Source organism: Myotis nattereri (assembly GCF_964212035.1).
Source record: "Myotis nattereri genome assembly, chromosome: 5".
Taxonomy (NCBI): Eukaryota; Metazoa; Chordata; class Mammalia; order Chiroptera; family Vespertilionidae; genus Myotis; species Myotis nattereri.
In genome coordinates, this window is record NC_138080.1 from 74,707,953 (window position 1) to 74,728,052 (window position 20,100).

The window sequence follows — 20,100 nt, forward strand, 5'->3', positions numbered from 1 at the left end:
AAATTTAAACAAAATTAAATGAGAGTCATAGATTCAGAGAACAGACTGATGATTGCCAGATGGGAAGGGGATTGGGGGGGCTGGGTGAAAAGGGTGAAGATATTAATAGATACAAATTTGTAGTCACAAAATAGTCACAGCATAGGGAATATAGTCACTAATATTAGAATAATTATGTATGGTGCCAGCTGGGTACAGGAAATATCGGGGAGGGGGGAACACTTTGTAAAGTATGAGATTGTCTAATCACTATGCTGTACACCTGAAACTAACACAAAATAATACTGAATGTAAACTGTAATAAAAAAATAAAATTAAATTAAAAATTCTCAAAAGAAAAAAACAACCATTTCTCTTTTATCCTAGGGCCGTGGTCAGCAAACTGCGGCTCTCGAGCCACATGCGGCTCTTTGGCCCCTTGAGTGTGGCTCTTCCTAAGCCTTAGCAGTACCCTAATGAAGTTAATAACAATGTACCTACCTATATAGTTTTAAGTTTGAAAAATTTGGCTCTCAAAAGAAATTTCAATTGCTGTACTGTTGATATTTGGCTCTGTTGACTAATGAGTTTGCCAACCACTGTCCTAGGGGATAGACTGACTTTACTATTTTCAAAATGTCATCCCTATGTTAATTAATTATTTTTAAAATATAATCAATTTTAACAATCACCTGTAAAGTTTATTAAACCACACATTCTTGAGCCCATTTCTAGCAATTCATACTTATGAGGTCTGTGGTGGAACAGAGTAACTATGTTTTCTTACAAGTTTCCCAGATGATCTTGAACCTGCTATGTTAGAACATCTCTTCCTCCTCCTCTAATCAGAGATATATGAAAAGTGGATGACAAAAACGTGTATATGGACAAGATGCAGTTTGTTGCCTCTCAAACACTTCCTTTTCCTTTAGCTTGTGAGTAGTTGCAGGAAGAAGATAGCAATAAAATTCTCTGAGGTAAAGGTTCTGTCTGATCAGATTGTTATTGGGAGTTTTATTCTTTTTTAAAAAATAGGTGTTTTCTTTGTTTTTGTTTTTAGAGAAAGAGGAAGGGAGATAGAGACATCGTTGAAAGAACTTCATTGATAGGCTGCTTCCTCCATGCCCCCTACTGGGGATCGAGCCTGAAACCCAGGCATGTGCCCTGACCGGGAAATGACCTGTGACCTTCTCGTTCATGGGTTGATGATCAATCATTAAGCTACATCGGCCAGGCTATTGGGGTTTTGATGTGAAAGTAAATACTAGTTCCTAAAAAGTCTCCTCTACTTATTTTACTCACAGACCCAGCTGCTTCTGGTAGGAAATAAAGCCAATTTCAGAATATAAGAATATCAAGTTTACTAACATTAATAATATAACATGTGAAAATAAGGCACTTTAATTCAATAGGACTTTGTTGCTAGAAGATCTGTAACAGTAACATAAAATACTTATAAATAGTATTTTACTAAATTATTTGCCTAAGTTATATTTGACAAATAATTTAAACTCCATTTACATTAATAAATAAAAACAAATTTAACACTAAAATTAAGTAAGGAACTTCAGAGTGTCTTCCTCCTTTTAGACTTGAATCGCGTATAGAAGCAGTTTAAAGCGTTACTGTTGCCTCGGCTATTGGAATTGAAGATGTCACTCCCTTTCTCATCTTTGATGTTGCTTCCAACATCCTTCACTTTCTCAGAGCTTTCTGTAGCTTGATTGTGATCTGCGTCCTCTTTTTTGCTGTTGGCTAGTCTCTCCCTTGAAAGAGTTCTTTCCCTAAATCTTCTAAACGGGGATGTCATTCTTTTCCTGGCTGTGTTCTCACAACTTGTCCTGCCTCTATTCTCCTCAGTGGCCTTCTTGGTCCTGTCTGTTCTTTTGGCTGTGCTCCTGGTAATTTGAAGGATTTTCTTTTGCAAGTAAACCCCACCTATGCCGGGGTAGCTGCGGCCACTGATCTCGGTGCTGGACTCACTGGGAGGGGATGAGGTAGGCCCTGAGAGGTGCAGCAGGATGCTGTGGTCAGATATGATACTGCCAACTGGAGGGAGAGATGCAAAAACCCTGTCATGTCAATTAATTCTTTCCAATTAATCACAATTAGCCTGGTTTATATAACAGTTCACTATTAAAAATTCTAACATCCCACCCCGCCACCAAAGAAAAAAAAAAAAAGCTAACATCTTGATAATATCTGAAAAATTGAAATCTAGCCACATATAAGTTAGTGCACGAAGAGCCTACTATATAGCATTACACAGCAGTCATCACAAGACAGAACACAGGATAAGAGGACTATCTTTATCAGAATAAGCTGGCAATGGAAGTAGGCATAGCTGGTAAAATCGTAAGCAAATATATTAAAAAAAGTATTTCTTAAAATTAACTATCTCTAGAATATTCAGTCAGATTCTACTAAGAAAAACTTTAGCAAAATCAGATAGGACATAGAAATAGTATATACAATAAATGTTACAAAGCACAATTTCTGATCCTATTATATCTCCAAGGTGAAAGGTTGCCTTCCTTACACTGGGGAAGATAAAGGTTAAGGACTCTCAACTTCTCACTTTTTAAAAGTTCTTACTTGTTTATGGTGGGAGGATAGGTGAATAGGTGAAAGGGAATATAGTCAATAATATTGTGATAAGTTTGCCTGGCAACAGATGATTACTAAAATTAGGGGGCTGATCACATTGAAAGGTATGCAAATATCGAGTCACTGTACCATACACCTGAAACTAATATAATTTTGTATACCAACTATACTTAAATACAATTTTAAAAAAAGAAAGAAAAAAAAGTTCTTGTGTAATCTTCTTATAAAAAATATGAAGATAGGCTTATTTTCTTAATTGATAGAAAATAAAGAACTAATTCCAAAGTTTAGCAAGAACTAGGAACTAAAAAAAAAAAAAGAACTAGGAACCGATCCTAATAATTTATGTTTAGTTTAATAGCGTTTTTGTTCAGTCAAGACTACAGGCAAAAATCTGTCTATGGAAATATACAGAAATATTCCGTGGAGGTTTTAAAGGAATATATGTAAGAACAACTGGAAATTGTTTAAGAAAAAAATTTCTTCAGGTTCTTAAGGATTCTCAACACGACTATGACAGGCTCACAATAAACATCAGGGCTGCTTGTTGGTCACATGGGAAGACACATGGAGGAAAGACCTCTATTCCAGTAGGAGTGAATTTTCAGTTGGGAGTAAGAGCAATAGGGAAATTCCCGTTCCTAATACCTCTCCCACAAGTCACACTGGTTAGAGAGCTGTCTGTAGCGGGACTGCTGAACACCGAAGCGGTGGGGGGTGTAACTGTTCCTGAAAGAGCACTGGGACGCACGCGCACCGTTCACTGGACCATCTGTGTGACTGGCACTGCTCCCAGTCTCACTCCTCTAACCTAAAAGGACCACTGAGGCAGTGAAGCGATGAAGCAGACCCGTGAGCTTCACAAAATCATGTATGAGTTACACACAACAGGATCAGAAACTTGTTTTAGTAATACACCTTTTATATATACTCTGTCTTATCTGATTTTTACAAAGCTTTTCTTAGTAAAATCCAAATGAAAATTCTGGCCAGTCTCAGCTATGTGAATGGGGGAAAGGGCAGGTCAGCTATGGAGCTATGTTGCCCTGGGGTAGAAACAGGGAAAGAGAAAAGACACTCCAATTTTCTGAACACTTACCATGTATCAGCCTTTATATATGTTATTTCATTTAATTCTCATATAAGTTCCCTAATATAGGTGGTTTCCCCCCATTTTACAGATAGGAAACCTGGCCTTATAAATCAGCTGCTTGTAGTGACACAGCAATAGGAGGGGACAGAATCAGGATCCAAATCAGGTCTGGTATCACTGTATCACACTGCTGCCACCGAGGAAGCAAAACTAAGAAAAGGCCTCTAAAAGTGAGATGAAGCTTAGGACACAGGAGCTGAAGAAAGCTCTGGAAACTTTTCTTCCTGCTAGAATTCATAAGCTTGTCTTCCCTGATCATGTACTACCCTGCACTGTGATTATTTCAAGATGTAATTCTTTTACATCAGTGAAGACAATGCCAGGACTAAGGAGCCTTTTCCCACAGGGTACACACAGAGTGTGGGTGGACCAATGTAAAATATATGCACACCATTTAGAATGCTACATGCTAACATAATGACATCTCCAGGCACACTGCCCAGGCGAGTCAAGAGCAGCTTAGTCTGAATTATGAAAACATGCAAATGAACAAGAGTGATTTCAGATTTTTTACCTCAAGAGGTCCTATATAAATATAAATGTAAAAATCCATAAGGGTATTGGTTATTTTAAATCCTGATTAATAAAAAGGATTACTCCATTACTAAAGAAAGGAATGCATCAACCTAAATATTTGTTTCTTGTGGGAAAACATGGGACTTGGTTGGAAAGTCTGTAAGGAGGATTCTCTGAAAGGTCAGAGGCCTTTGGGGATCCTGCCTAGACTTTTCCAAACAAGTCTGAGCCCCTGGGTGTTTTACTAGAATCTTTATGTTTATGTTTAGACTTCAAAATGTCCTTGTTTGAAAAACACTACAGATGCAGGTGTTTTCTCAAGGATGCTTACCCTGCTGATAGTATCTAGAGCAGCGGTTCTCAACCTGTGGGTCGCGACCCCTTTGGGGGTCAAACGACCCTTTCACAGGGGTCGCCTAAGACCATCGGAAAATACATATATAATTACCTATTGTTTTTGTGATTAATCACTATGCTTTAATTATGTTCAATTTGTAACAATGAAAATACATCCTGCATATCAGATATTTACATTACGATTCATAACAGTAGCAAAATTACAGTTATGAAGTAGCAACGAAAATAATTTTATGGTTGGGAGTCACCACAACATGAGGAACTGTATTAAAGGGTCGCGGCATTAGGAAGGTTGAGAACCACTGATCTAGAGGCTAATTTTAGTTCAAGCTGTTGTTACAGTAAAAGCCTAAGGAGGCAGGCGAACAGGGCTATTTGCTCCTAAAGAAAAACAGCTCCTTAGCCCTCTCTTTCACAGAAACATGTGTCAGAGTAATCATTCATCTGTCATTCAGGGTCTGCTGGTCAGTCCCAGCAGTTTCTTTTCCTAAATCTTGTTGTTGGTTAAAAACAATTTCTTGTAGAAATTCTTACTTTCAAATACTCTACGGAAATTTTAAATAATGGGAAATTTGAATAGCAGCATCAAAAATCTGCACACAACAAAACAACTGTGAATTCTTACAGGAGTCCTTCCTAATACCTGGAAAGTATATGAACAATTCAATCCAAAACATGAAAGTTCAAAAAAAACCCAGAAGTTACGCTTTCCTTTATATTTTGTTATTAAGACAGATCGAAAAACAAAATATATTACAAGGTATTGTTTGGTAAAGTAAGAACTAGCTTGAACTGTTCTGCCTGTCTTACCTTTGCGTGGGGAACCTTGAGGAGATCCAGGAGGACTGGAATGTAAGGACGATGTCATGGAAACAGTGTCTTCCGAATGTTTCTTACCACTCATTTCTTCAGTTGTTCCTAAAACTTTCTGAGGTGAACTTGTACCTAAAAATAAAGCCCAAAAAATAAGCATCATTTCACAACTAAAATGTCGGTAGTTGCCTAAATTACTACATAACTAAAGCCATGATGCACAATGGCTAGTGTATTCAATTGAAATGTGTAAATGACAAACGGGGACTAAATGACTGGGTAATGGAATACAGAGATTCTCACCTCTAGGTTATTTGTTCAAATTCAGCCAGTTCAGCACAGACCAGATTATAATAGTTCTTTTTTGTTTGTTTTGTGACATAAGGGAAATTGATTTCACAGTCTAAGTCCCAACCCCCACAATTGACACACTTGTTGGAAGTCTTAGTAAGTCTTAGTAGAGAAGGCATGGATTCAAACTCTTCCCTCCCCTCTAGAGGTGGCCTCTCCAAGTCAGGGCGAGGCATGTGACAGGAGCAGTGTAGGGATGTTGGCACTGTGACTACCTGTGGTGCATCTGTGCTGTGGGAATACAGAAGAGGCTGCAGGGCTGCCAGTCCAGCCCTTTTCAAGAGCACTAAATTCACACTACAGGAGAGAAGTAGACAACAGAAAGAATCATGAATTTATAGAAGAATAGTATGGAGCCCACTGGAAACATTCCTGCAAAGTTCTATCATTATTCTTGTCCCAGCAGCTGGTCCTGTTTAGTATAGATCAAACTTAGTAATGGTTTCCTTATATTCACATTTTTGCATTCATCTCTAAGAAATGTCAAAGAGCTACTGACACTGTACTCAACCAGTAAAGTTAAGCCCAACTTTGACAAGGATTCTGCAGTAACAAGCAGCCCTATAACACTGAAACAATTCAAATTACAGCAAACTCGCACTGTTTTTACTTAATAATGCCATCCTATATAATAAAAGGCTAATATGCAAATTGTCCCCTGGATCAGAGTTCGACCAGGGGGCGGGGCCAGCCCACCAACTGCCTGCAGTCCCTGCCCCCTGCCAGCCCGATCGGCCCTGATTGGGGTGGGCCGGCCGAACCCCACCCATGCACGAATTTGTGCACCAGGCCCCCAGTTTTAATATAAATGCATTTATTATATAGATAATGGCCATATTACAACAAGAGGGAAGGGGACTACCTGGTACCTGTAATAATGCATCTCAGGTGATGACATCTAAGTAAGAAACCAGAGCCAGACCTATCCCATTTCTTACTCCTACAAACAAATCTATCAACTTCAATTTTGCATCCAATTCTCTCTTCATTTTCACATCCTCCAAACGAGTTCAGGCTCTAAGCAACTTCCAGTTAATTGTTACACCAGTTTTCCACTCAGGCCTCAATCTCCAGTCTCACTGCACCCCCTACTCTTGTTCTCCAACATGAACTGGACCTTCCCTTGCTCAAATCTCTTCGATAGCTGCCCACTGGCAACTTCCCTTTAGCATGCCATTTTATAATTTCAGCATGCTTATGACTTCACTTCTCTTCATCCTTGGTGGCTGTTTAGCACAGTGGTTAACAAGCAAGGACTCTGAGCCAATTAGCCTGGGCTCAACTCCCAGCTCCAACATTTACTGGTAATGTGTAAGTTACTTAGACCCTCTATGGCTTCCCCTGTTGAGTGAGAGTAGTTCCTATCACAGTGTTCTTATAAAGATTAAATGCATATAATATATAAAGTTAGCAAAGCGCTTAGAACTGTGTCTGACCCTCAGTAAGTGCTAAGTGTCATCTTTAATTATTACTGTGGCAACACTCTTTCTACAGCTTAGTACCCAGAGGCAGCTGCCTTAGCTCCTTGGAGATACCAAGGTTTTCCTCTGCCTGAAGCAACTTCTCTGGAATCTTTGCCTAATTACCTCTTTCCTGATCAACCTTTAAGGCTCTGCTTAGGTGTTATCTCCAAAAAGCCGTCTTTGAAACTCTACCTTACCTCTGTCTGCCCTAAAAGCTCTCCCTCTTCTGTTGTTTTATAGGTTCTGTACGGACCCCTAGCATAAGAGCTAACTCATTCTATCTGTTTGTGTGTCTATGTCACCATCTGGCAAAAGAAGACACATTTCTTTTCAACTTTGGATCGCAAAACCAAACCAAATTAAGTTCACATTTCACAAGTTCTACTAAATATGTCCTGTGTATAATGCATTGACTAAGTAATAATATTAGGAACTAAATCTAATTGGGCTTCCCATCTATAAAAGCTAAAATAATGATATTGTCAAAACCACAAATAAAAGTAATTTTGATAATGTCTACATGGCTTAACAGAGGGGAAAAAAGTATGGCTTATACTATATGTACTTTACATGCTCTTGTCTTCTAACCAGGGTTTTCAGAAGTAGTCTTTAATGAAAAACCAACATACAGTCACTTTTAGAATAAGCACCTTCATTCTTATAGGTTGCATTAATTTGCATTACGTAATTGATTAAATGCACCTTTGACTGTAGTACCCAAGTGTATTGCTGTTAGGTTTTTGGTTGATATGATTATAGGAATCCCAATGTTAGCATTTAAAATATGCATGCTGTCATCAAATACCTACAGGCAAAATGAAACATTTTAAAATTCATGAGTAATGATTACATTACACAAAATACTATAGCTGATTTCCTGAGCACTTACATTAATAATTATTTTTCATTCCAACTCCCCTGGGAATTTTAATTAAATGAATGTGATATTGTGAATACTCACTCAATGTGACAGGTTCTCTTGATTGCCCCTTCTTCCTGGCGGGGTGCAAATTAACAGCTGGCACTTGAAGCACCTGGCTTACTCTGTGGGGCTGATGTAGATGGGCTTTAGCTGTTTGGCCAGCTGACCTCAGAGGCACTGGAGACATTTCTGATGATTTGGCTAATCTTTTTTCAGTTAAATTCTTGGTCACTAAAAGAAGAGAGTAAGAAACACATCATTCTGCACTTTTAGGCAAGGTTATTACCACTGACAATAAATGGCTGCTTTAAAACCACCTTTTCAACACAAAAAATAGATTAATTTTCCTAAAAATAACTTCACATAAGTATATTATTTCTAAAATTTTTGTAGAATTATAGTTAATTTTATTTCCTAAATACTTTTTGAATCCATTAACTTCATTAGCTTCACTTCCACCATCACTTTAAAATCTTATCTATAGTATGTATGTATGTATGTGTGTGTATATGTATATATTTGTGGGACAGATCCTGTCTCAGGTTTCTTTGAACAAATAGCAGAGGAGGACACTAAGCCCATGCAGACAGCAGCCCAGGGGTCACACCAAGCCGGCTTTAATAGGTTTGATGTAGAAAGAATCACAGCAATAAAACATACTCTAAACCAGTGGTTCTCAACCTTGGCTGCGCATTAGAATCACCTGGGAATCTTTTTTAAATCCTGATTTCTGGGTCTCATCCTCTGGAAATTCTGTTTCTTTATTACTAATGTTGTGGCCTCACCCCACAATAAAAAAACAGAATTTCCGGAGGATGAGGCCCAGAAATCAGGATTTTAAAAAGATTGCCAGATGATTCTCATGTGCAGCCAAGGTTGAGAACCACTGCTCTAAACCCTTGCTTAATGAAGAACACCTTGCTCAAATAGTAATAAATGAGACTCAAACTATGTCTTCATCCTTCATAGGTGATCCTTCCATTATACTCCTTTCCTTTTCCTATTAGAAATGTTCAACATATTAATTTTAGAACAACATTTACTGAATGTTACCCTATGTTTTAAAAGTCATTGTTATATCTGAAATTTTTAAATCAATATTTGGTTGTATTTTCACTTTCTCTTTTTTTCCTGTTCATATATTTTCTCTATTACTATGCAAATACCATGCCATTTATCAATCTTAGGGTCAACCTATGATGGTTTCTATTTCCCTCCATTAGAAACACAGAAATAGAAATCTGAACGTTCCCCCTCCAATTTTCTGTCAACATTTATTACATTCTATGCTTCTTATTGGTATACACATACCCACACACATCATCCTATATAATAAAAGCCCAGCAACCATAACAGCAGAACGACCAGAACGACCACTCGACCAGTCACTATGAGGTGCACTGATCATCTCTTGGTCCCTTTCCCCGGCCAGCAGGCTCTGATCGCTGATGGTGAACTGGGGACTGGGGTGGGTGGCAGCGGGGGGCGGGACTGGCGAGTAGGCGGAACAGGCTGACCTCTTGGTCCCTCCCTCTGGCCCGTAGGTTCCAATCGCTGATGGCAAATGGGGAACCGGGGTAGGTGGTGGGGGGTGCACGCGGCGCCAGGTTAAGGCCCCCATCCCGCCGGTCGGCCCACATAGAGGGTAACCTGCGGCAGGGGCGGGGCTGGTGAGCAGGCGGGAACAGCTGATCTCTGGGTCCTTCCCCTGGCTGTCAGGCTCCCATCACTGGATGGCGAACCAGAGTGGGTGGTGGCGGGGGGCGGGGCCAGCTGCCGGCAGCTGGGGAAGATGGCCCCGATCGCAGGCTAGGCCTAGGGACCATACTCATGCACGATTTCGTGCACCAGGCCTCTAGTTCACTTATAATTTAACGCCATCTTTATTTTGTTTACAACAAATGCAGTATATTGTATCATCTCTGATTTCTGTTTTTACAACTCATGATTTCCTTGCCCCAGACACACATGCATTATTTTGTACTTGAAAAAAATTTTTCAATTTTGAGAACAGGCTCTCTTTTGCCCATTATATATTTTATATATTAACAATATCAGAATGTGTCTGATTTTTCTTGTTTTACCTTACTGACACCTATGATATACCTATGATCTCTAACTGTGTTTTAATTAAATTTATTGCATCTTCTATTTGGTAAATACCATCCATGACATTTTTCAAAAGGTAAACATTTCATTTATTTTTACTATGAATTTAGGGATGAAGGTAAAAATGTTCTGAAACAGAAGGGCTTCAGTATAATGTTCCTGTTTTTACAAGAAGATTTTTTAAGGCTTTTAAAAGATGAACTACTTACCCCTCTATCTCTCCCCTAAGGTAATCAGGAATGGGTGGAATTCTCTGATTAACAGGATAACATGATCTTGGCTTATGTCAGTAATCTTTTGTGAGTGAAAGTTAATTTTCTTGGTACTTCAGCACAACTCTAGAGAAGTAAATTTTTATTTTATTGTGCATTAGTGCACATAAGAGAAAACTTGTACTCACAGGTACCATATGCAGGCTCCAACTGCAATGACATCATTTGGAACTTCTCCTCATCTGTCTCCACATCCAGACTGGAAAGATACTGCTTCACCTTCCTTGCCATCTGGGCGTCCTCGTATAGCTTCTTAGCGTTAAGCAGAGAGCTACGGCGTGCTCTTTTTTTGTGAGCACCCCCCTGAACATCTAGCATGTTTGAGTTTGTACTGCCTTGACTCAATGACCTGTAAGAATATGGAGACCACAACAAGGGGCTGTAAAGATGAGAATTAAACATGGCAGGCTGAAATGAAAATGATTTTGTTCTGTTAATACTATTTATTGCATGCTGATGTAAATGAGTTAAAAGATGGATAGCATTAATGTGAAGTAATATGGCATATAGGGCAATCTTCTAAGTTTTAAGATTTGGCAACGTGCAGAATTCAAAAGAATAATTCTTCCCTTAGCAATGAATTTAATCAGACTTGTGTTTGTGCCTGTGTAACCCATGGCACAACTGTCAAGAGTAAAAGCATCCTCTGATCCTGGTGCTCACCCCTCCTTTGAATATATGGCAAGAGCCAGAGTTAGGACAAGTCCATCCACAGCCCGATCTCTGCAGCAGGGCTCTTCAGCATGCAAGTTTCTAGAGCAGCTTTGCTTGCCTGTGCTGCTTTGGACATGTACGGCCATCACTGTACCAGTCTGCAGCAGGCCCACTCTTGGCATGCTGACCAATTTTACAAGTATCCAGATGTTGGTCAAAATTCAAAGAGATAACCAGTAAGAAAAATAACAGGATTTATACTTAATTCAATATAGTCAGAAATGCAAGTAAAAGCTACTCAATACTTCCACTCACATATTATATGGTTAGGCAATATGTGGGTCTAGGACTGGGGGGGTCTGATGTGATGGAACGGCAAGCTGGGCAGAAATAACCACAATTCAAACTAGCTTTAGTTTCACCCAATTCTACTCGTTTTGACCAACGCCCTTGTACAATGACTAAATCTAAAACCAGAGGAAAACTCGAAACAATGCTATTTGTCCTTTCTAACAAGGCAAGCCAACATGAGGTTTTATGATGAATTTGATTTTAAAGGCAGTTGCCATTCCAAAATAACAAAGGTATGTATCTATGGGTTTTCTAAATTAGCCTAATATTTACACAAAAACATTCCAAATACATAGACCACAACTATATGATAATTTGTTCTTCAGTATTCATATAACAAGTTTAAAACAGACACTAAAATACTAGTGTTTTCATTGTAAATTAAGTGAAACAAAGTTGTAAATGTGTTAGATATTTTCTCTTTCAGAATTTTAAGATCTTTGAAATAGGGTGTGTCTTACATTTTGATGGCAACTTTCAATTGCTATTGGTTAGGCAGAAACTATGACATAGTTGTGACCAATTATACTTGCAGAAAACTTCAAAGCTTGCAGAATGGTTTGGAGGAAAATCCAATGACATTAGTGAATTACTCTATTAACCCAGGAACCAAATGATTTTTTTAAAATATATTTTATTGATTTTTTACAGAGAGGAAGGGAGAGAGATAGAGAGTCAGAAACATCGATGAGAGAGAAACATCGACCAGCCGCCTCTTGCACATCCCCCACCGGGGATGTGCCCGCAACCCAGGTACATGCCCTTGACCGGAATCGAACCCGGGACCTCTCAGTCCGCAGGCCGACGCTCCATCCACTGAGCCAAACCGGTTTTGGCATGATTTTAAGGAGGTAGTGAATCTGACAAGTCCGAAAGCAGGCATTAAAAGGAGACTAGCTGTATTTGCAAAGCCAGCCTAAGAGCAGTAGCTTTTACCTCTTTTACGACTTGTTTAAAAAAATGTTGCATTACTAACACATTTGATGGCAATATTGTTTGGGTGGAAAAAAATCCAGAAACTAATAACTATAAAAATGATTTAGAAGATGTATATTCTTAATATGAAGAAGTTTTAGAAAGACTTAACCAATTTAATTTGCTTATATTCCTTTTTATGAATATAAAACTGTTATGTGATAAAAATACATACTTAAGTTTATATAAGAGCTCTTTTATCAAGTATAAGTTTAATGGTACCTAAAATAATTGTGTCCAACAATTAATGTCTTAGATTCAAAGAAATGCAGTTAAATCAAGCCCCATAATTAGCAGCACATTTTAATACAAATATTTAATACTTTTATCTTAGTTGACATTGACACACATGCACACACACACAACAAATCAAACATACATACAACATTTCTAATAAATGAAAACACTGTGATAAATTGACAACAAAATGTCTTCTACTTCCAAAACAGAAAATGCTCTGAAGCAAAGGTGTAAATACCTAGTGTCTGCTTGCATCATATAGTAAAGCTGAATCATCAGTGAATGTGGTGCATAAAGCATTCAAACACCCCAAATTCCCACTATGATATAGTGACCAAGTCCTCCTCTTCATAACAGTAATGCCAGAATATAATATCTATTACCAGTGAGAAGAACAAGAAAAGACCAATGCATAAATGTATATAATACAGAAGAAAACACATGAGCAACACACAAAGAAGGGAGGAAAAGGCGGAAGAAAATTCAAGTTTACCAAACTTCAACAGAAAACAAGACCACAAACAAGACAGGACTCAAGTAAGTGGCTCATCAAAAATTCTTCTAACATGTAATAAAAACTTCTAACTTCATGATTCATTATAATCTTAAATTAATGAAATTCTTCTTATGCAATCCTCTCATCCACAAACACTATCTCTTTTTCTTTCTTAAAAAAATATATATCTTTATTGATTTCAGAGAGGAAGAGAGAGGAAAGAGAGACACATCAATGATGAGAGAGAATCATTGATTGGTTGCCTCCTGCATGTCCCCTACTGGGGATCGAGCCCGCAACACAGGCATGTGCCCTTCGCCGTAATTGAACCTGGGACCCTTCAGTCCACAGGCTGACACTCTATCCACTGAGCCAAACCAGTTAGGGCCACCATCTCTTTCTTCATCAAAAAACAAAAGGACTACATAAGATGTTTTATTAGATCCTAAAAATTCTAAATAGTTATCTAGCTACGTATAGGCAGAGATCTGAACTTACTTGAACAAAAGGTGGCAGTTTCTGATTCTATTACAGTTTTAAGAGAGATAAGGGAATCTTTAAAAGTAGGAGAAATTTAAAATAAAATTCAATCAATGCTGTAACTTTCATGGTATTACAAGATCTGAGGAATTAAAGTCATCTTCTATTTCAATTATTTACTAACTCAATTTTATAGTATAGTTAGGATAAGGACTGTCTCTTTTTGGAAAACTGATGTCAAAACTTAACCTTTATAACCAAATCTCTTATCCATTTTTATACTTACATATTTATTTTTATAAAACATGACATTTGAATAAAAGAAAATGGTGTGGACTCTGGAACCAGATTACCTAGGTTTGGATCCACCACTAGTGAGTTGTAAGGATTTGGACAACTTTAACTTCCCTGTCCGTACCATGGGAATAACAGTATTCATTTCATAGCATGGTTTGAATAATTAAATAATTCATATAACGTGCTTAGAACAATGTATGGCAAATAGTAAGCACAGAACAAGTATTTCCTATCATCATCATCATCATCATTAACAAAAGAAAGGGACTTTTGGAACGTCAATAATAAAAAAGTAAAGAAAATAAAAGCTAGTTCTATCACTGCTTTCACCTAGTTAGCGAAAGGCATTTGTCAGGAATGTAGGCTGACAGGGTTAATAGGACACATGCTCTTTTATGTGCGTGCATTAATGAGAAGGATGAGTATATGTTAAGAGTTGCACAACCTTCATTCCAGTTGCATTCATCTCTACACTTACCCCAGACTCCGCCACCTCTTCTTCCTGTAAGCAAGAGCCACAAACATTGAAGCATGTGTGTGAAAGGAAAGCACAGAAAAAAGACAACAGGTGAGACCAGAAAAACTCTGAAGACAGAACAGAACAGAAACATTTACTAGGAAAAATGGCAGCTTAGCAGTAACATGTCTTTAATGGAATGCAGAGGAATAATGATAGGTACTAAAAGTCAAAAACCCCTACAATATTTTAAAAATATGCTTTTAAACTAATTCTATTTTAAACCTAATTCATCTAGAGGCTTATGTTAATAAGCTTAAGGGAAAACATTTATTTACTGAAATTGTAAAACCTAGGTATTTAGGGAAAACCTTAAATTGTGGAATAGAACTTTTAAATATTTTTTAGAGAGCATTTTTGAGCCACTTATTTAAATGACAGGATGAAATGTTAAGAAAGATTTATAATTTCGCTTTTAAGTGCAGAAATTTCTCTGACAAGTTCAACAACATTCAAATTTTATAAGAAATTTGAACCAGGAAATTCAACCTAAAAAGTAAAAATATATCAAAATTTTTATTATATTGTATATCCTTATAGTACAATTGGATTGAATAAAGGCAGTTTTAAAATTATTATTCTCTCTTTTAATATATTTTATTGATTTTTTACAGAGAAGAAGGGAGAGGGATAGAGTTAGAAACATCGATGAGAGAGAAACATCGATCAGCTGCCTCCTGCACACTCCCTACTGGGGATGTGGCCACAACCAAGGTACATGCCCTTGACCAGAATCGAACCTGGGAACCTTGAGTCCACAGGCTGACGCTCTATCCACTGAGCCAAACTGGATAGGGCTAAAATTTTTATTCTTATTTATTTAGCCTGATGCACAAAGATTCATGCAAGAATGGGCCTTCCCTCCTCTGGCTTTCCGCCTTTCCCCCTTAGCTCTAGCCCGGAGCTGCCGATGTTTCTAGCTGCCCAGAGGCCTGGAGCAGCTGGGGCGGGGCAGAAGGCCTTTGTCCCACCCTGCCCCCAGCCACTTGGCACCTGCATATGCAAATTAACCTGGCTTCTTTGTTGGGTTAATTTGCATACTCACTCCTGATTGGCTGATGGGCATCACAAAGGTACAGTCAATTTGCATCTTTCTCTTTTATTAGTGTAGATATTTTTGTGCTCCTCCCAATCCCCCACTGGCCTTAGTGCACGGAATGAGTTCTAGTGTGGGCAGTCCAAGATTGTTTTTCAGACAGTAAATTGATTACTGTTAAAATAAAGGGGTTACTTTGTCCACACTATGTAATATGCACCACCAAAATGGACAATTATTTGTTTAAGAAAAATAGTACATTTTAGTCTGGATGACAAAACTGACTCAGGAAAAGTTCAGTGCCATCTAATTATAAATGTTTCACTTTCTTCTATACTATATTCCATTTAGCCCAGGCTATTCCCAAGAAAATAGCTGAGTTTATTAATTTCTTCTTCAGGTTTTCATTCTTTGTTCATTTCTGAAGCATAGCTGTACTTAGTATATTATTAACTGGTCTGGCAGAGTTGCAGATTCATTATGTCTTCAGGAGCCAGAGTGCTAACATGTACGAGAGTAAATGAAGGCCCATGTAAGACAACATGCAGTGGTGGGGCCACTGTACAGGGGCATGCTACAACAACAAAACTTAAAAAACAAACAATGAAATAAACAAACCCGCCTCTAGATTTGCTTTGGTCCCTGTTCCTTACTGTTTTCTGCTTACACATTGTTAAGCAATCACATCTCTCATTACAGTTAGTGATTCGCAGGGGAGACCTGACACCCTTCCTCCATAGCTTGAGAAACTCTTAACTAGATCAACCAACCACCAGAGCAACTACTTACAAAAACAAAGGCCTCTGAACAGTAATTTAAATAAAATAAAATAAAACAAAAGAACCAATCCTAACACACACTAATTCTGTTTGGTTATAAAAATTCCATTTCTGATTTTTAAAGAACCAAATATTTTTGTTTTCTTACTAAACTGTATTTATTAAGTCAAAGGAATTGTGTCTGCCTCTGTAAATATTTCCTTTCTAAAGCTCTTTATGTACTGAAGCTACCCATACACATAGGCCCAGAGGAAAATTAGGTCAAAAATTAAACCTCTACTGTTTATTCTGAAAATTATAAAAATTACTGGGAATAGCTTAACAACATACTTCATGTTTAAGTTCCATAGAATTTGAGGAAGTCTTTGTTGTTACATTAAAAATCAGTTTTACAAGGCATTTTTAGAAGATAACTTTAATATGGACGACTACTACTACTAAAATAATATTTTCCATTTTTATTAAAGAAGGAATATGTTTAAGTCTGCACTTTCTAAATTCTGTTTAAAGAACTTACACATAAATAAAAAGGAATACCATGACTTGAGAAAAAGAATGTATTTTAGAAGAATAAAGTATGACTTAGCTGGAGCTAGAACTAAAAAATATTCAGTAAAAATAAAAGACATATGCACATTAATATTTTACAAATTAGGTTAGAAATCAGATGAAAGCATCTGTCCTTTGTGGTAACTTCAGTAAAAATCAGCAACTTATAATTAAGTTAGCTAATATTTTAGGTAACAATAACAATACAGAACTACCCATGTGCTTAAAAATGTAATGCAGAACTAGGGTTCAAATCTCAGAAAATTATGTAATCCTGGGCATTATTACGTAACTCTCTTAACTTCAGTTTCTTCATATGTAAAAGGAAGGTCAATATTACCTACCTTTAAAGGTTACTGTGATAAATGATTATTTTGAGATTGTATAAAGCACCTTGTACAGCATATAACAATGGTAAATCGTCAAAAAATGACATATTATTATTTTGAATATATCACTTTTGATGCCACTCTATAACACTTTACACACTTCACTACCATACCTCTGTCGGAACATCATAGCTGGGTCCATGTTAGCAGAAGTCATCCTAACAACTTGACGGATTTCCTTGGCAATCATTCTTAGCTTCTCAAAATTTACTAAACCATCTACTTTGGAGTCATTTCCTATGGAATAAAAGTAAAAGTTTATAATTTTCAAAATTAAAGTATCTATATAAAGGTAGCAGAAGCCAATTTATTATTCTTGGGGGTATAAATAACTTTCTCAAACTGTCACTCTTATTTTTTAAAATTGATAAACCATAGATGGTTCAACCCTGCTCCCAGGGAATGAGCTATAGGGAGGAATTGTATTTCTAGGGAGAGTAACAATTATGAAGTGACAACAGCATAGCTTCTAAAACCAATTCCATTTATGTTATAGGCACACTAGTAAAATGAGCAGCTCCTCAAATCGAACTCTCCAGTTGCTCAGCCCACTCTCAGGCAGGTACCAGCATTTTCTCTTTTGGGCAGTGAACTTTTTAACTAGAGGTCACAAAGAATGAGCTTTGGGCTTAATTAACCCAGTGAGTTTTCTCTGGTTTACAATACTTGGAAAATTGTTAAACAAGTTGTTAACATTTAAGAAGTAGAAGATATCCCATGAAAACAAGAATTTCTGCCTTCTCTTGAAGATAAAAAGGGAAAGGATTAGATGAGAAATTAAATAATAGTAGGTCTATTTTCCCAAATGGCAATAATTAGTTAAAATTAAGAGGTGGCTGGCTCACAAGGATAAACATTTTTTAGTCTGCCATTCATTTTGCCTCTCCCAGAACTCGAATTTACAATCATGACTTTAATCATTTAATACAAATTTGCTCATTTATAAGCTTCATAATTTTTGTTTCTGTACTGTTAAGTAGTTCTTCGAGAATAATTCACATAACTTTCAAAATGGTTTACTTTTCTTTGAAAAGAGTAGGTAGAAGACCAGACTAAAAGCTCATTTGTTGGCTCGCCCAGTTCAAACCACAAGGCAAAAAGTATGTTTAAAGAGCAATCTGTCTACAGCAGTGTTGTTGTTTTTTTTTCACACTTGTCTTTTCTTATTTTTAAATGTATTTTTATTGATTTCAGAGAGGAAGGAAGAGGAAGAGAGAGATCACCCCCCCACTGGGGATCAAGTCTGCAACCCGGGCATGTGCCCTTGACCGGAATTGGACCTGGGACCCCTTAGTCCGCAGGCCAACGTTCTATCCACTGAGCCAAACCAGCTAAGGCTCACACCTGTCTTTAACAGTTAGCATAACCCCACTTATCTCCCATGGCAGCCCTTGAGGTGCCACTGTCTGTGAAGACAAGTTTGAGAGCCATATAGGTCTGGAAGTGGCCCCTTGTCTCATAGTAAACAGCACCTATACATTGGACATACACATTGTTCAGGGTTTCAATATGAGTTGGAAACAAAATAATCTCCAAAAGTGCTTTCAAGTCGCCTAAATATATTTTGAGGGAGCATGTCAAAGCATCAAAAGATCTTATGAAAAAGGAGTGATAATGAAGGAGGGGGGGAGTACAATTAGGTAGTCTGAACAACACTTTTGCTGAGAAATATTAGAAAATTTGGACAAAAGCTGAAAATGTTTTAAGGCATCAAAAGATATTCAGGCTGTGAAGATCTGAACGAATGAAGATCTGGGGCAGGTTTAGCATTTTCCATCTGCTGATTTCAGTAAAGGGGGATGCTGAGCTGCAAAACTGAGGAGTGCCACCCTGTCTTTTTAGGTTGGAGGAAATAACAAGTCCAGGTAAGCCTCCAATGCTTTGGGTTGAGATCCTGAAGGGCTATATTTTGGGGACTAAGAATGAACTGAATGTAGACTGGAGTAAAAGTTCAATGTTAAACTATCTCAAAATGTGAAAATGAAGTAATCTTGCATTGCTAGATGCCCTAGCTGCCTGGCAGAAGCAAGGTATCAATTCTCTCTGGAGGAATGAAACATCATCTGAAACCAGATTATTTCTGTAATTTTTTAATACACAACATTTATTTGGTCAAAAATAACCAGGGCCATCAGGACAAAAGATAACATAATTAAAATAAAAAGGACAACAGAAAGGGACCCACAAAGGACCCAGATTATGGAGTTAATAGTGATAGACTTAAAATAACTATATTGAATATGTGTAAAGATATAAAAACAATAACACTGAGAACTCTGGCAGAGATCAAGAAGATGAAAAAATAAATTTGTAAACTGTAAAACTGGAAAAACACACACAGAGTAATTAGGAACTTACTGATAAATTTAACAGTAAATTAGACATAGCTAAAAAGAGTATTAATTAACTGAACAACAGGTTGGAAGAAAATATCCAGAATAGAGCATGGTGAGACAGAAAGATGAGAAATACATAAAACAGTATATGAGATAATAGGGGCAGTAACCAGGTCTAACAGAAGTGAAATAAAAATCCCTAAAAGAAAACTCAGGAGGACAATAAAAAACTTGAAGACAGAATGAGAGGATTTTTCAAAACTGATGAAAAATATCAAAATGCAGGTTTCAGGATCTTTTATAAACAAGTCAGAATTAAAACAAAACCAAAATCCCACACCTAATCACATTATAGCAAAAGTAGAGAAGAACACTATAAAGCAGCTATGGGCAAAAGAGCAGAATACAGTCAAAGAAACAGCAAGTAAGACTGACAACTGACTTCTTAACATTAACAAT

The 20,100-nt window shown here is 37.4% G+C and overlaps 2 protein-coding genes across 9 annotated transcripts in view; both read right to left on the reverse strand.

Annotated features, from left to right (window-relative positions):
• The window catches only part of RAPGEF6 (Rap guanine nucleotide exchange factor 6), a 191,557-nt gene that overhangs the window by 11,624 nt on the left and 159,833 nt on the right, over positions 1–20,100 (reverse strand). For 6 of the 8 annotated variants that reach the window (XM_081092608.1, XM_081092604.1, XM_081092607.1 and 3 more), the window contains 5 exons: positions 17,419–17,542; positions 14,514–14,537; positions 10,671–10,891; positions 8,201–8,392; positions 5,423–5,557 (listed from right to left, as the gene is read on the reverse strand). In XM_081092608.1, coding sequence (XP_080948734.1) covers positions 5,423–5,557; positions 8,201–8,392; positions 10,671–10,891; positions 14,514–14,537; positions 17,419–17,542 — 696 coding nt within the window. The remainder of the gene's footprint in view (positions 1–5,422; positions 5,558–8,200; positions 8,393–10,670; positions 10,892–14,513; positions 14,538–17,418; positions 17,543–20,100) is intronic. The other 2 variants (XM_081092606.1, XM_081092605.1) reach the window with 1 other exon arrangement.
• Positions 1,547–3,998, reverse strand: LOC308519238 (uncharacterized protein; the record flags this gene model as incomplete). The annotated part of the gene is made up of 2 exons (XM_081091233.1): positions 1,547–2,028; positions 3,866–3,998. 2 exons carry the CDS (start codon positions 3,996–3,998, stop codon positions 1,547–1,549), a joined length of 615 nt encoding a protein of 204 aa, XP_080947359.1.